This window comes from Coffea arabica, chromosome 8c (assembly GCF_036785885.1).
Source record: "Coffea arabica cultivar ET-39 chromosome 8c, Coffea Arabica ET-39 HiFi, whole genome shotgun sequence".
In the NCBI taxonomy this organism is placed as follows: Eukaryota; Viridiplantae; Streptophyta; class Magnoliopsida; order Gentianales; family Rubiaceae; genus Coffea; species Coffea arabica.
In genome coordinates this window covers 730,120-746,109 of record NC_092325.1, presented here as the reverse complement: position 1 = coordinate 746,109, position 15,990 = coordinate 730,120, and the positions used below count along the sequence as shown (strand labels likewise).

General features: G+C 37.0%; 2 protein-coding genes across 2 annotated transcripts; one reads left to right on the top strand and one right to left on the bottom strand.

The window, feature by feature from the left end:
- Positions 1-1,206: 1,206 nt before the first annotated feature.
- LOC113707291 (uncharacterized) lies at positions 1,207-7,205 on the top strand. Its single transcript, XM_027229547.2, has 8 exons — positions 1,207-1,497; positions 2,483-2,567; positions 2,664-2,732; positions 2,867-2,979; positions 3,455-3,566; positions 3,641-3,784; positions 5,296-5,470; positions 6,784-7,205. The coding sequence occupies exons 1-8, from the start codon at positions 1,446-1,448 to the stop codon at positions 6,907-6,909; spliced, it is 876 nt and encodes a 291-aa protein (XP_027085348.1). The 5' UTR covers positions 1,207-1,445; the 3' UTR covers positions 6,910-7,205.
- A 740-nt stretch (positions 7,206-7,945) lies between these two features.
- LOC113705577 (topless-related protein 1-like) lies at positions 7,946-15,581 on the bottom strand. The gene is made up of 25 exons (XM_072062309.1): positions 15,480-15,581; positions 15,176-15,355; positions 14,972-15,085; positions 14,728-14,886; positions 14,404-14,512; positions 14,193-14,307; positions 14,041-14,108; positions 13,712-13,862; positions 13,505-13,614; positions 13,340-13,409; positions 13,170-13,246; positions 13,006-13,096; positions 12,820-12,920; positions 12,578-12,705; positions 12,272-12,506; positions 11,991-12,155; positions 11,855-11,917; positions 11,568-11,696; positions 10,618-10,725; positions 10,240-10,419; positions 9,835-9,963; positions 9,658-9,753; positions 8,973-9,161; positions 8,710-8,876; positions 7,946-8,230 (listed from the first exon to the last, which is right to left on the bottom strand). Exons 1-25 carry the CDS (start codon positions 15,554-15,556, stop codon positions 8,098-8,100), a joined length of 3,144 nt encoding a protein of 1,047 aa, XP_071918410.1. The 5' UTR covers positions 15,557-15,581; the 3' UTR covers positions 7,946-8,097.
- Positions 15,582-15,990: the final 409 nt, after the last annotated feature.

Sequence of the window (15,990 nt, the reverse complement as noted above, 5' to 3'; positions counted from 1 at the left end):
CAAACCAACATTGCAACGTACAAGAGCCCGAAGCACCCGATGCACTCGAAATCCCAGCAACAGTAGAAGGGCCAAGTGCTTCTTATATATATAAAGGATATATATATATTGCCAACTTCAAAAAGACAAATGCTTCAGGTAGGATTGCAAAATTCACTTCTTTGCCCCTCATGGGAAGCGTCGCCTCCAAATTCACCCCTAAAAAAAAAAAGGATAGAAGAAATCAAAAGGAGGAGTTTTTTTTTGTTTCTAAATTGAAAAATAATACACATTTTCTAAACTCAATATTATTGAGTTCACTGAGGGTAATTAAATAAATATAAAAATGTATCTCAAGTTTCAACATATTTGACCATTTAGCTTCGGTATAGTCTTGTATGCATAAATAGTATGTATGATAAAGATGTAAAAATGTAAACTAAAATTCAATTCGAGATTAGATGGTATGCATCCACTGATACTAGCGTATAATACAGTGTATATACAAGATTAATCCCTTCCCTTTTAATCACTTGTGCATAATTGGTAAACAAAATATTGACAGAGTTTGAGATGTGCATTACTTATGTAATGTAATGTTTCTATTTTGATACTATAATGTAATCATAAAATTGTGAGTTTGCTTAGGTCCAAAGGGATCCAGACATGATATGTATATACTCTCTTTTTTTTTTCATTTTTTATTGGGCAGAATCGTTTATTTATACTACAGCAGAGGAAAGTGAAAGATACCCCTACACGAAAGGGACCACGGGCAGGGACGGTTGCCGTTCTCAGTGGTTTTGTGCATTTTACACATCGTGTAATTTTACTTGTACACGACGTAATTTTGTTTGCACAACGTGTAACTTTAAAATAAATTTTTATGAATCCCACACACGTTGTTAAAAACGAAGTACAAGAAGTGATCTGGACTGTACACTTTTTTTGAGCCAAATCTTAGCCGTGCAGGGACGATCCTTCCGATGACTGCTCTCGCCCCTCATCCAGACAAAAGAAGGGAAAAAGTTTTTTTTTATTATTTAAAACGGAAGAATATTTTCGGATAGAAAACACAAAAATATGATTGATGCGGTCCCAGTCACGCTCCCAGATCCTATGGTGAAGAACGGGAAGTGCAGCAGGAAAGGATGCACCAGAGATTAGCTAACCAGAACCCTCTAGAGAATAATAATAAATAAATAATACTCCAGTCTCCAATCCAGCAGCAGTAAGAGAGAGAGAGGCGTGGGAGAATAATCCACTGACTACTGACTCTGCCACGCACCATTTTCTGTTCCTGACACGCTGCTCTTCAGCTATCTCTCCCCATTCGCCTTTTTGCTTTTTTGTTTTCCCCTTTTCGTTTCTGTTATTAGAGCTGCGAACTGATTGGAACCAATTTGTTACTCATTTGGGAATAAATAAAATAGATTACAAGAGTAAGATTGCTAGATTGAGTAGGAATGGAGAGAATCAGGAGAGCATCGCATGCTGGTTCTTGGTACACCGATAATCGTAAGTCTTCCCTCCAGCTTCTGACGACATCTGATATCCCATTCCGCTCAAGTTTCAATTTTTATTTATTACTATAGCTGGAGTCTGAAGATGGCTTGCCATTTCATAGTTATAAAGATTTGTTTTTTATTTTTTTTTGTTGTTGTTTTATTAGTAGGAATCATGTTTGGGCTCGTTAGTGCCTTTACTAATTTTGCTACCTCTTCAATGTATTCTTCTTGATATGCCGCTACCTGTTCGTGCTAATTTTTCCCCAAAACCTCTGGACTTGGGGTGGCAAATTTGCCTTGTTTGCAGTTCCTATAAACTGGGCAGCATTGAATTCTTTAGTTGTTGTGCTACTTCTCTGCTCTGTCTGATTACGACTTGTATATTTGCTTGTGGGAAATTGAGGAAACTGGTTTTACTGTGCTTAAACAGGTAAGCTCCTGATTGTGCCCTGCCCAACAATTTTGGGATAAAACAGTGTGTTTTTATTTATTTTTATTTTTAAAGGATAGAAATTAGTGCCGAGTATCTGTTTGTTGGTCCTTCTGCGTGTTGGTCTCGCTCAAGTTGGAGGATGAAGGGATGTGTGGTAGCAGTTTGGGATTATGGGGAGCTACTATATTGGCTGAGGATTGCGTGTCATCACTCTTTCTCCAACCTCTTGCCTGTTTGTTGATATTGTGTGATGGTCAATTGATTTGCTGGTTTCTTGGAAAAAAGCCTGGAGTTGGCCATTCTGCATCTATATTATCCGAGATTGATTTTTGATCGCTTCACTCAATGCTGCCTGATATCCTGTGCTTTTGTTTATCTTTCTTAGTGCCTATGCATATCTTGTCTGTGATGATTGATGGCGATGATGCATTTGTGTAAACTAGGCTTAGCCTATTGAGTTTCCTTGTGACCTGTAAAGTGTTTTTTTCCTTTTACAGATGGCCATGCTATTATTGTGCATTCCAGTGGCAAGTTTAACACTTTGCTATGTTTTCTCTGTCAGCAACACAGTTAGCTGGGGAGCTTGATGGGTGGCTCAAAGCAGCTGGATTGACGAAGTCTTCTGATGTACGAGGTGTGATTGCACCGTAAGTCATTCATGAACCCCATTAAAAGCTAACCTCCACTAGCCATGTCACCTGTACCAGTGACACTATTAATCTTAACTGCATGAAATCCACCAGTCATGCAGGTTATTCATATTCTGGTCGCGCAGCAGCCTTTGCATTTGGTAACATTGACCCTGAGAAAATGTGCGTTATTTCTCCCTTATCTACATTCTCTGTCTGTTCATTTCCAGTAAACTGGAGATCCATCGGTATGTCTTTCCACGTAAATATGCTGTTCGATCAGGTGAACTTTTTAATCAGGCCTTTACGTTTTGCAGTTCTCGCGTGTTTCTTCTTGGTCCATCTCACCACTATTATACTCCAAGATGTGCTCTTTCAAGGGCCACTGTTTACAAAACACCAGTAGGTGACTTACCCATTGATCTTGAAGGTATTTTCATCTACATCTCATGGTCCACACTTTTTGTCTTTCTAGAGATATCTGCAGTATGAGCAGTGTGAACTTTCTAGGTAACATATAAGTCAAATGTTGGACTTCCTTTTTGTTCCAATAGCGAATATGCATGAAAGATTCTGCAAGGACTCCATGTAACAAAAACCGAATTACATGTTAATTTTTGGGCCTTAACTTCACTTTATTGAGTTGCCTCAGGCAGTAAGAGAATCTATGCATCTATTGTGTGCATGTCTATGATATTTAAAAGAAAAGGACAAATAATTGTAGGAACTTGGCATGAAAACAGATCTCAACCCGTGGTCAACTCCGTGTGGGATAGATCAAACTTGCACCGAAAGACACCTGGTTGGCACTGTTAGTGGGGCATAATATTGAAGCCTATTTGTCTGTTGCAATGTTTTTCATAATTACTTTCTCTGAAAATAACTAAAGTAAGGTTTTCTACCAGTCATTGAAGAGCTGAAAGCTACTGGGAAATTTGAAATGATGGATCTTCGAGTTGATGAAGCAGAGCACAGCATGGAAATGCACCTGCCATATCTTGCTAAAGTATTTGAAGGGTAGGATTGTAGTGGATTAGTTCAATAATATTGTAATCTCTGTAGAGGACAATTTATTGAGGATGTCAATGCAGGTACTCAGTCAAGATTGTGCCCATTTTGGTTGGTGCTCTTAGTGCTGAAAATGAAGCTATTTATGGACAGTTGCTAGCAAAATATGTAGATGATCCTAGTAATTTCTTCTCTGTGTCTTCAGATTTTTGCCATTGGGGTTCACGGTATGTTCTATATACCAGTTTTCGTTACATCTATCATCCTTAAGCAATTCTGCTCTAAATGCACAAGCAGTAGTGTTGTTTGTTAAGATTTTGACAGTGTTCGTCCTTTTGGTTGTGTTTTGAATGGCAGTCATGCATTATACCTGCTTGCTGGATAGCCCTCATATAATCATTAAATTTCTTCCTGGAAGAGAGATTTCCCATTGATCCCCTTCCTCCTAATGCAGACCACTTATTTTACAGACTTCAGTTTGCACACTAAGGCCCTGTTTGATAATTCAATTCAGCACTTACACTTAATGGATTCAGATCTTAACATATTCAGACCGTTTGATAACCAAAAAATTGAACATCTGAATTAATTAAGTGACACTGAATTTTCTAGGCAAAACTTGCTCCCAAAATTAAGTGATAAGTTATTCACTTATCACTGAATGTAATATACACTTAAATGTATTAAATTTAGTACTTAACAATTCAATAATTTAATAGATTCAGACTTCAGTTTTATCAAAAGCACCCTAAGTGCTACTTGAGTTGGGATGAAAGGACTTTATCAGCTAATAATGTGGAACAGGTCCTGGTTTTTTAAATTAAACTTTGACAAAAATAACTATAACACTATTTGACAAAAAAAAAAAAACTATAACACGCATCTCTTTTGGTTCAGTTGAGCTCTCCCTGATATAAGTTAGAATAGGAATAGAAATGAACAGAGATGAGAGAGAGAGAGAGAGAGAGAGAGAGAGGATCTTCTATGAGTAGGCTGCTATCCTGTAACTCTAGCCTCTTGGCCCTCTCTTAATATTAGGTTAGAGTGGGAATATGAATTAATGGAGAAGGAGAAAGAGAGAGGATCTTCTCTGATTGGAAAATATGATTGTATATGGCTCTAGAGAAATAGTCAGGATGAGGAAAACAAATTATCTTTGGGTGGGTAGCCTAGGGAAAAATGGAAGGGAAACTTGAAGTGAAAAAACTATGAGCTAAAATGATCTAGTAATAGTAGGCATGGAAGAGAGGTGAAGACTTCAAGGATCTGTCTATTTCTCCATAAGCATTGAAATGTACTAGTGTAAAGAAACTTGTATCCCACAAAGAATGGAGATACTAGACCATGGAGCCTGTATTTAGTTGATCTAGATATGTCAAAAGGGATTCGTTGGTGGTTACCAATTATACTTGGAAAATTTGAATAAGAGGTTTTGCTTCGGCATTGTGATCAAAACTTTTAGTGGCTTCAAATCTTTGCACGTTTCCATGGATAAGAAAATCAAACTGAAAGTCTAAAGCTTGTATATCACAAGGTTGAACACCGGAAGTCTAAGGGTTTGCTGCAAGGGAGGTCCAGTTTTTGTTTCTCAATGAAGATGTAGCTTGAAAAATGGAAAAATTCTTATTTCCTAATGAATCAGCTGGGGATTGTGAAGTAGGAAGTTGTTGTTTCTGTTTGTTTTCATGTTTTCTATTTGACTACTAAAAATGTGGTTTTCCATTGTTCTTATTGTCAGGTTCAACTACATGCATTATGACAAGAAACATGGAGCAATATACAGGTCTATTGAAGCATTGGATAGAATGGGCATGGATATCATAGAAACAGGAGACCCAGATGCATTTAAAGAGTATCTGTTGGAGACTGACAACACAATATGCGGGCGGCATCCAATTAGTGTTTTTCTCCATGTAAAGTCCTCACCTTTCTGATCTGATGAGTTTTCTCAAAAAGAATTTGTTTTTCTAAACTATATTTATATTACTGGTAGAAATTGTCAAAGATGAGTTTGGAAGAAAAGCTTCAAGCTACTAAATTATAACATACACTGGATATTATGGTGATGCTTTTGGAAATCCTAGACCTGCTCCACTTGAAAAATTTGGGAAGTGGGGGTGCTAAACTAGATTGGAAAATTGGGGACACTGCATAAAGCTTATGCACTTTTAGTTTTAGACTTCTTTTTGGTCGTTTGGCATATAGTGAGGAAAGCAATTTGTTTGAGCTGGAAGAACTGGCGGATTGTTAAATGTGCAGTAGTTTGTTTTGTGAATTTAAACCTTTTCCTAAATTTGAATGTGTGGTTAGCCGTATGGAAATTCAAACAAAACATGCATGCACCATGAGAAGATGTAATAACGTGGACGCGCTTGGCATATAGTAGAATAAGGTTACAACTAGCTTCGTGTGGGTTTTCTTCTTTTCCTTTTTCTTTCCGGATATCCTTTTTATAGTCTTTCTTCTTCATTCATGATATGGAAGTGGGTAGCTTACATTTTCTTGTATGTTGATTCTGCTGGCAGGAGGTTGTATAAACTTCACACACTTTGAGGCCCCTAAATGTTTTGGCAGGAGAAAATTGTAATAAATCACATGTTTCTCCATTTAACTGGAACTGTTAATAACTGCTCACTGCATGTTGATCTGCTAAGATATATGGTTGAACCTAAGTTTTGAGATTAGCTGGCAAATGCCCGGCACAATTCAGAAAGGGATGAACTGTTGGCCAAGGTTGTCTGGGGCCAACCAGCCTAGTTAAGATATATTTTTGGAGTAAGCAAAAATCGATATTGATGAAAAATATTTTCAAGGACTTGTATGAATTCATGACCTCTCTAGGTTAATGCAAGAAAAACTAATTTTTGTGGCATTCTTTGATTATCGTTTTGTGAAATTATGAAAAGGAATGGTACTTCTTTTCTTTAAAGTTTTCTTCTTTTGATTGGTCGACTTATGATGCCGAATGTCGATGTAAATGTGAAAGCATATGCATTCTGTAAGTAGACCTGGGCATGTGATTGAACCTCTTGTGTGTATTTGTGTCGGCATAGATATTCCTTCTTACTTTTAATATCTTTCTATCCAATGTATTTACGTTACTCATATGCTTCTTTGTTAGTAATTCAGTTGTTCCTCAACTTTCTTCAATTACTTGCATGCTCATTCTTCAGTTTTTTAATTAATCTAATGAAATTTGTGTGGTTGTGCGTTCTGAGTTGACTAGATGGCGAAGAACTGCTCAACAAAGATAAAGATCAAATTTCTTCGTTATGAACAATCGAGTCAGTGCAAATCGACGAGAGACAGCAGTGTAAGTTATGCATCTGCTGCAGCAAGAGTAGATGCCTGAGTGTGTGAATATCAATGCCACATTTCGATAGTTAAGATCTAAGCGCAGAAAAATGCATTAGCATCAGGGCAATGCCATATTGATGAGATTAGCCGATTGCGGGTTGCATCTGTTAAATCAGCCCCTAGCAGAGGACTAACCATCATGTAAACTCGGAGACCATCTAAGTCCTGTTGACAAACACTGGCTTCCATTTTTTTTTTTCTCCTAATTGCCTTGATGACTCAAATCTTTGTTGCATTACAATTTCCACGTCTTCACGTGAAACTGGAATAAGTAAGGATCATTTTTGCTGATGGTGTGGAATAAGACACAGATTACTTATTTACTGTGGTATAAAATTAAGGCCCTCAATCATTCTGGGCTCCAATTCCAGGTCCTGGTCAAATTCGTTTGCTCTCTTCTTTCCACTCAATAAAGAAAAAAGGGATTTGATTGAATTGACCGCTTGTTGGCTTTGCTTCACAAAGAAGACGTAACAACTATCAGGCATGATTGTAAGGGAGATGGATGCAACTAGCTTGCATAGAGTTAAACGTGCAAACAAGCGTTCTTCATCTATCAGCATCCACATATTCCTCGATGGTTACAGAAAAGGTTCAAGTCTGCGAGAGGAATTGTTTATTGTTGAGGGATGCAGAACTTTCTTAAATAACATAACTAGTGCGTTTGATAAAACTGGAATCCGAAAACTTAAATTTGACGTTTGATTTTATTAAGTTATTGAATTGGTAAGTAATATATCAGATATATTTAAGTGCGTATCACATTAATTGATAAGTGAATAACTCATTATTTATTTTTGGAACAAGTTTTGTTTAGAAAATTGAATACCACTTAATTAATTTATATGTTCAATTTTTTGTTATCAAATACATATAAACATGTTAAGATCTGAATTCATTAAGTTTAAGTGTTGAATCGAGTTATCAAACAGGACCCAAGACTAACAACAAGAAGTGCAATGCGAAATCTTAAAAATGGTGAAACAAGCTGCTCATTCTACCCGTCGGATAACAAACAAAACGAACAAAAATTATTCAGCCAAATAGGTATCTACTATCACTTAATATTGAGCTACATAATTGGAGTTCCCGCAAACATCAAAACTTCTGAAAAAAACATCGTTTAAAAGTATCCGCTGGATCCAACCTATGATCATTCTATTACTAATTTGCAAATACATTGTCAACTGAATGAAGTCCATGTCCTTTTAGGTTCAGGAGGGTCAATGACGACAACTCCACCATCTGTTAGTCCCAGTGCAAATTGGTTTGGCTTTTGTGGATGAGCGGCAACAACAGTTGGATGCACACAACTACTGCATCCACAAATTAGATTGGAGAAGTATCAAGTTGTTGTACAATATTGAGATTTGAAGGTGGAGACTTTTAGCACCACATGCACAGGAATTTAAATGCATTGTCATATTCATGTCATTTGATGAATACAAAATATATGCAAACTACGTAAAGGAATCATGAAAACTCGGTTTACAGGATTCCTAGGATGATTAAAGTGATAGATGCAGCCATGTCTTGGATATCTAATTACACCATGCACTATTGCAGCTTTTCTTGAGCATTCACATGGTAACTGGTGCTAGCAATGAATTGAATTAGTATTCATTAAAGCAATCAAAATTGATAGATGGCAAAGTTAGCTTTACCTGTAAACTCTGACAAACTTAAAGCAGTGAATACTTGAGATTTGAGCAATGAGCAAAAGAAGTAATGCAGTCAAAGTAATCTCAATGAGAAAGCTGTGATCTAGTTAGTTGTTCAATTCAGCTATAGGTACCTGAGCGTAGGTGGAAGGTAAACAGAGGGATCAAGCTCAAATCTTGGACTGAGATCGGAAGCTGCCAGTATCATAACAATTCCATCTCTCATGACCACATATACAAGCTGGTCATCACATGACAGTGTTGCATATGAAATCCGTGCACAAAAATCGCCAATCATCCACTGTAGCATATAATGAGAAATCATATTAACAAGTTAAAACAAGAAAAGAATCATTAGTATTTAATTTTTCCACTTGGCAGGGGAAGGGTGAAATGCCTGGTTCACACGTCTCAGACTTGTTGTTTCGTAGATTGCAAGTTGTGTCTCATGGACAGCAAGAAAGTGTTTTTGATCCTGGTGAAATTGGACAGCAGTCTCTGAAGTTTTTGATGGCGACCACCCATTAGAAATCTGCAGTGATGTGCTTTGTTTTTTCTCCCATGTATTAAAATCCCATACAATGATCTGGAAGAACAAGGTAAGGATACGCAAATATGAGTTGATGTGTAAAGGAACTTTGCAGAACAATTGCTTCGGGAAATTATCATCAATGAGAGGTAGATTACAGCTTTAAAGAAGTGAGCAGACTAAGGTACTCAGTTTATTATCCTCATGCCAGTCTCTCCTACCTTTTGATTCTTGACTCAATTGTAATTCTGACACCAGATACCCTGGAAGATACCAGATTTATTTTCAGAAGCAAGGAAGTCTCTTTGCTCTGTTCTTTCAAGTGATCATGTATGAGAGCAGCATTATTTGAGCTAATTACATTGAACACTTCTTAGATGCTTGTGCATCTCAATAGAGGGTTGCTGGCTTAAGAGCATAAAATCCAGATAAATTAATAGGAAAATCTTGAGCTTAAAGGAGTGGATAATTTGTATAAATTGGCTATTAAAGAGATCTATCACATAAATATTTCACAGGATGTGTGGTGACATCTCAGTTATGTCAAACTTACCTGGGTATCTACTCCAGAAGAGACCAGTACTTTCAATGTAGTGGAGAAGGCTAACCCAGTAATCCTTTTAGAGTGTCCATTAAGCTTGTTTATGGCCTGCAAAGGGAAAAACAATTTGACCACATATAGCTAACTTTCAGTTGAAAAATCTTCCCATGGATGAACTGAATGATATACCTCATTCCGACGCAAATTGTAGATCACTATGGTTGAATCATCCATGCCGATAGCTGCTATGTTGTTATCTGGTGGATAGAAAGCCATACAGGAAGCTGCAGGTGGAGACCGCAGGCAACTTCTCATTCTCTGCAATTAAATTTAGAAAAATTCAGACTAAGATGTTGTAATCATTAGAAATGGTGCAATAGCCAATAGCCAAAAGTATACTGGAATTCCTCCAAGGATTTATTTCTGCAAACAATCAAGAATGTGGCATCATTCAAATTTATTTATAGCTGCCATTTAGACCCTAGATTATTGATAAAGAAGCTCTCATATTTTCTCGAGTGATTAGTAATTAGTCTAGAGTTTAAACTACAAAAATCTTGAGCATTTCCTAAAGCAGCTAAGTTCAATGGTTACCTTAAATGTCATTGTGTTGAACAAAGACACCATTTTTCCTGATGCTGATAGGAGATAAGAGTCATTCTTGGATAATGCAAAGCAGGGTGATATCGATTCAAAGTTATTGTCAGCAAGGTCATTGATCATTAGGAATGCTTTCCTTGGTTGCAATGATTGAGGGGCATGATTTGTGGTTGCCTGAAGCAATGAACACATTTCTTAATAAAAGAACATGTAACAGTTGATCTTTGGCAAATTTTATTCCTCACTGTCTTAAGGGTAAGCAAGGGTAGTATCATGACCTCAAAGCAAGCAATTATAATTTCTTGTGGAGTTAAGTAAGAATCAGATAGAGATGCTGAATATAAAGAAGCCATGACGCATCTAATTACCTACCTGGAAGAAGTTAAATTCATTTTCCAACCATCTCCAGAGAAGATGAATGCCATCTGCTGCTAATGCCAATATTCCATTACATGCATTTGTATATGCTAACCTGCATATCTGCAAGTGTTGTATGGGAAGCTAATCGTTAACTTTTGGGGCTTCGACTCTTCAAGAAGAAAAAGGAAAACAGGAAATGCAAAAATCCTAAATTTAAAGGAATTATACCAAGGGAAAATACTGTGGTGAATAAAACCAAATACACATAATATTTGTGTAGATAATAATTCCCATTTTTGCACATTGTCAAATCATACGGGAGCCACAATGCAGCAGTGCTGCATGTTTTGCAGTTGAAATTGACTCAATTCAGTTATATCTCATCATAGCTCCATGTAGTGAATCTGCCAGAGCACAATTCAAAGTCTGAATTGGAAAAGAGCAAATTTAAGATTGTACAAAATTTTGACCTTTCAATTATCTGTGGAATAAAAGTAATCAAGGAAGACAAGATTTTTTTTGATGCATGAACTTCTAAAACTAGAAATTTTATGGGACATTGGATGCACCGTTTCAGTTAGCACTAAGGGTGGAGCGGAGTGGAGTAATGCATATTCTGGAATAAGTATTGATTTTGAATGACACTCGCAAAACTTCTTTCTGATTTTGCCATGTCATAATGATTACAGAAGGCATTGCCTAGTATGGCACTCTTGAACCTGAGAATGTTAACCAATTGTCAACATGGAAACCATGCTAATCCTGTCATGAAGTTTGTAAAATTTGAGACAGGAAGATGCAGAAGCAAAGACAGAACCAGAAGTAGAAGCCTAAAGAAAGAGTTATTTAGAAATTAAAGAAAACCAATCAATCTTATATCAAATCATGATGGTGAGGCTGTTCATGCTATTTCTTATTCTAGACAATTCTTCAAGGAAGACTAGTACATGACATAAACATACCTTGTTTGTCTTGACTTCAGAAGGAAGCCTCAAGGATTTGCAGAATGAAACTTGAAGAATTTTTGAACATTTTTGATTGTTCAGGGCCTTACTCAGCTCCAAAGGTACTTGAGGTTTCATTTTTGCTTCCTGTTGCAAATCATTCAACTCTTGTTATCAGCTTGGGTGGAGTACTTAATTCTATCATATGCTAGGTGCTTCGCAAAAGAAAGATAAATTTGAGTTTCCTTCATCAGAAGACTTGATGCAGAATGAACATTTAAAGAAACATTCACAGGCGTACACACCATTGGGACGCTTTTATCCTGAACTGTAACTCCTGGAGAAGTTGGACTGGGCCCAATGCCAAGCTGCACAGTATTACAACCAATAAGCAGAATGTACTTTTCTTGCAAAATGTAGAAACAAATTTTAATTTCTGACCTTTTGCAATGATTCAGATAGATACCCAGTAGAATCAAAAGATTTAAACTTTGATTTCTGGAGCAATTGACAGCCAACATCATTTGCCAAGATTTTGATCTTATTTTCGTCAGCAAAAGTGGCCAGAAGACTGCCTTGCTTGTTGAAGCAAACATAAGGGGTTTCCTTAAAAATAGAGAAGCAGCCAGAAAAGTAAATCAAAGCTCCTACATATCAATGATATCTGAAAAATAAAAACACAATTAACTACATAAGACTCCAAACATGAATAAAGCTCATACTGGTAACCCTCCATCTGCATCGACAACGTTTAAAACTTGAGCATTGTCCATGTCCCAAACTTTGATTAGGTGTTCATCACCTGCCACCAAAAACTGGTTTCTGCTTGTGCTGAATTGGACTACACCGGCCGAAGGTTTGCTGAGTCCATGGTAGAACCTAGTTATATAACCTTCAGTCTCGTTCCATTCTACCATGAATGATTCTCCATCCTTATTTGTCCCACATGAAAAGAGCCTGAGACGGTTTCAAAAGTACAGTCAGGTGAACAATTTGACTAAAAACAGTGTATGGTTCAAGGAGGTTACCTTTTACCATCAGCACTATAAGCCATTCTCATGCAAGAATTACCAGGTGCATCATATGCTACTCTTAATCCCATATTTTCAAATAACCATGCTTTAATCTCACCATTTGTTGATGTGGAAAGTAGGAGCTGTTGCATGTTAAGCAACACAAAATTAACTAAATCAACAGAAAAGATAAGTAAAATTTGATAACAAAGGGAGAAATAAAGCGAGTCTTGACATTATAAGGTGGAACCCCATACATGGATATCCTCTTTGACATGGGGGCATATTGAGTAAACCGGAGCACTATGGCCTTCAAATGTATAGTGTTTGGATCCACTCTTAGTATCCCATACCTTGAATTAACAATCATAACCAATTTGTTATAAATCATGCATGGTACAAGTTTAACAATTAACTACTTATGGAGAGTATATCTATCTGAATGGACATGTCATCCCCACAGGTTATGACAAGAAGTTGATGATAAGGCAAAGAGAATGCGAGATCATTTACAGCACCCACATGAGCATCAATCTGGCAAGTCAAAGTCATTATCAGAAGCCAAATTACATTAAAGCTTTTAGCTGAATATATAAGAGACATCTACCTCCAGTTGTTTCTCAGCGTAATTAGCATTAACATGATAGGAATACAACTGCACGATGTTTTTCGAGTACGCAACACCTGTTTATGGAGTCATTCAAATTCAGGAATTCAATAGAACACTGGACTCAAAATGAGCAGATATAGAAATTAGTTCCTATCCTGTCCACTTACCAAAGACTGATCCATCTGGGCTCCATAATACACAATTAACTGACATATGTGGATCTTTATCTAGATCATTCTAGTGATGAAAGAACAAGATTCCGGATCAGAATCTTAAGCTCACACGAAAATGAATGATAATATGTGCAAATAATGATCTTAGGGTCATTTTACCAGTAACAACATTGAGATGGCCTCTCTGTTCCAAATCATAAACGCATTTCCAAACAACTTTACTTCAGAAGAGATATCCCACACTTCCACATCCCCAATACAATTTCCAACTGGGAAACAAAGCAGTACATATAAGTTCTGGTGGAACAGATGCATCAGAGCAGAGAAAACACTTTCAATAATAAAAGTTTATATGTATGAATGAACCTAATAGAGTAGAATCTTTAGCAGGATGAAAGTCCATGCTGCTTGGGGAGGAATTCATGTCCATGCAACGCTCAACAGTATTGGGGAAGTCAGTAGGAAGCCTAAATTTTAAAGGTTGCCTTTGCATGGGAATACTTCTCTGTGGCACCATCTGTATTAGCGTAAATACAAAAAAAGAAAAAAATCGTGATGACTAAATGTATAATGATAGCAAAGATGGCAAAGAAAGTATATCATATTCCAAGTTCTCGAAAGTTTGATGGAAGGAGGTGTCCAGCAATATTTATTGATGACAATGATACCCAGAATACTCTAAAAAAATTAATCACCTTATGTAGCAACGTGCTGCGACTTATTTGGGATGCATTACCAGAACCTTTAACACCTTCCATTGTCACTGAGACAAGATAACAATTGTCAAGCAGAAAATTGTCTAAGTATCTGGAACCAATTAAACTGAGACAATGAACGTAAAGCATACCTGGGTTTGTATGATGTCCAAGGCTGTGAGTTCCCACAGATATTCTAGATTCAGACGGGCAAACAATGGACTTTCCAGATAATGTTGTTAATGATGCTGACAGCGCTTGAGAGGGCTGAAAGGGGAAAAAACAGACCATAACACATGAAGCTTACAAGAAGTGACCACAGAATATGATGAATGCACTTTCAGTCTTCAAATGGAGAGTTACCAATGGGTTTTGCCCCTTGGGTTCACCAGAACACTTATGGTCAAAAAAGAGGGTTTGAATTTGAGGTTCTGACTGAGGATACGTACATTGTATATGCTGCCAGTTCAAGCTGTATGTTTAAATGAAATTGCATCATTCAATAAATCAAAGCAGATAAAAGAATTGAATAGATATTTCAAAATACTGAAAACAGAATCAATTCTGATGTGCTTTTCGAAAACTGGACAGGGTAAATGACTGCTAACACAAAAGAAGGGCATAGAAAGCAAAACCACAAATGCAACAGCCAAGTATCAAAGGAACACCGAACAAGAAGGTGATCACCTCTGGTTGATTAGGCGGCGAAGTCTTGAATTCTCAATTTGGGGACTCTCTAGCTTTCTGTGAAAATGAGGATTTGCTTCAACAAGAAGTCTAATTTCATCCATTATTTGCCTTCTAGCAGAGATGGCATCCCCATATGAGGAAAGGGAGTGATGGTTCCTGGTGTTTTCAGAGGTGGTTAGTGCTTATCACAGATATTTTACCAGAGGCACAAGTCAGAATACCATCAAAATCAAGTCCAAACCTGAAGTCATCCATCGTCAGCAGCAAAGTCATTTCCTTGTACAACTCTGCATTTGATGGGGCGAAGATTTTCAGATCTTTCAAGAGGATGTCTACAGCCAGGGCTACGTCATCCCTGTAAAGCCAATACATGTATTTGTACCAATACCATCAATTATACTCTGTATAAACAGTTTTGACAAGATTTCAGAAATGATGACCATACTTATCCAGCGCCTCAAAGAACTTCTGCTTTCTAATTTCAAAATACATCTTTACTGAATACTGGTTATCTTCGACAGCAGTGAAACCTGATATATATGTCTCTGCTTCATCCCATTTACCATTTATCACCAGCTCTTCTAGATAATTCATATCAAAGAAAAAACCAGTCTCCTGCTCCAGCCTATTCAATGTATATATTTACAAAATAAAAAACTTGAACAGAAATTGAATAGTTGAATTCCGTAATCGTAATGTAATTTAGAAACTGAGATTCGATGCTAAAATTGAAACACCAGAAAACTCACATGTGAGCAGTTTTCTGGAGTTTTTCTTCATGACAAAACTGTCGGATCAAAAAGAGAAGGTCTTTACTGAGGGACATTGCCAACTTCCCTGAATTCTCCTTCAAAACCTTGCAGTTAAAAAAAAAAAAAATTCACACACACACACAAACAGACAGCAGGCTCTGTAAAAAAGCTGTAGATGTAGGTAAGCAAATGCAAAAGTGGACACACTCACCAGAAGTAATGAACAAAAGAAGGAATTCACAGAAATGGAGCAATCATACAAATGGAGATTAGGATTGCTAAACTTCTACCAAAATTGGTAAGAATCATAAGGGGAATTACTTTGTTGGAGAGATATCAAGAGGCAAAGAAGAATTGGCCGCCTTCCTCCAATCCAGAGCGGTCCTATGTACAAACCGAACTTCACATCTACTTCAATACTATCAATGGAAAAGCATTGACGCAGAGGAACTTATGCATTGAGTTTGCGTACAGCATTTGAAGAAATAAGTAAAATGGGACAAAAAGG

Coding starts and splice junctions, on each gene's coding strand:
- LOC113705577 (XM_072062309.1), bottom strand. CDS start 15,556: ATGTCCCTCAGTAAAGACCTTCTCTTTTTGATCCGACAGTTTTGTCAT. Junction 10,420..10,617: donor ATGAATTTAACTTCTTCCAG/GTAGGTAATTAG, acceptor TCATTGCTTCAG/GCAACCACAAATCATGCCCC. Junction 9,964..10,239: donor TCAACACAATGACATTTAAG/GTAACCATTGAA, acceptor ATTTAATTGCAG/AGAATGAGAAGTTGCCTGCG.
- LOC113707291 (XM_027229547.2), top strand. CDS start 1,446: ATGGAGAGAATCAGGAGAGCATCGCATGCTGGTTCTTGGTACACCGAT. Junction 3,567..3,640: donor CTTGCTAAAGTATTTGAAGG/GTAGGATTGTAG, acceptor ATGTCAATGCAG/GTACTCAGTCAAGATTGTGC. Junction 5,471..6,783: donor CAATTAGTGTTTTTCTCCAT/GTAAAGTCCTCA, acceptor TGAGTTGACTAG/ATGGCGAAGAACTGCTCAAC.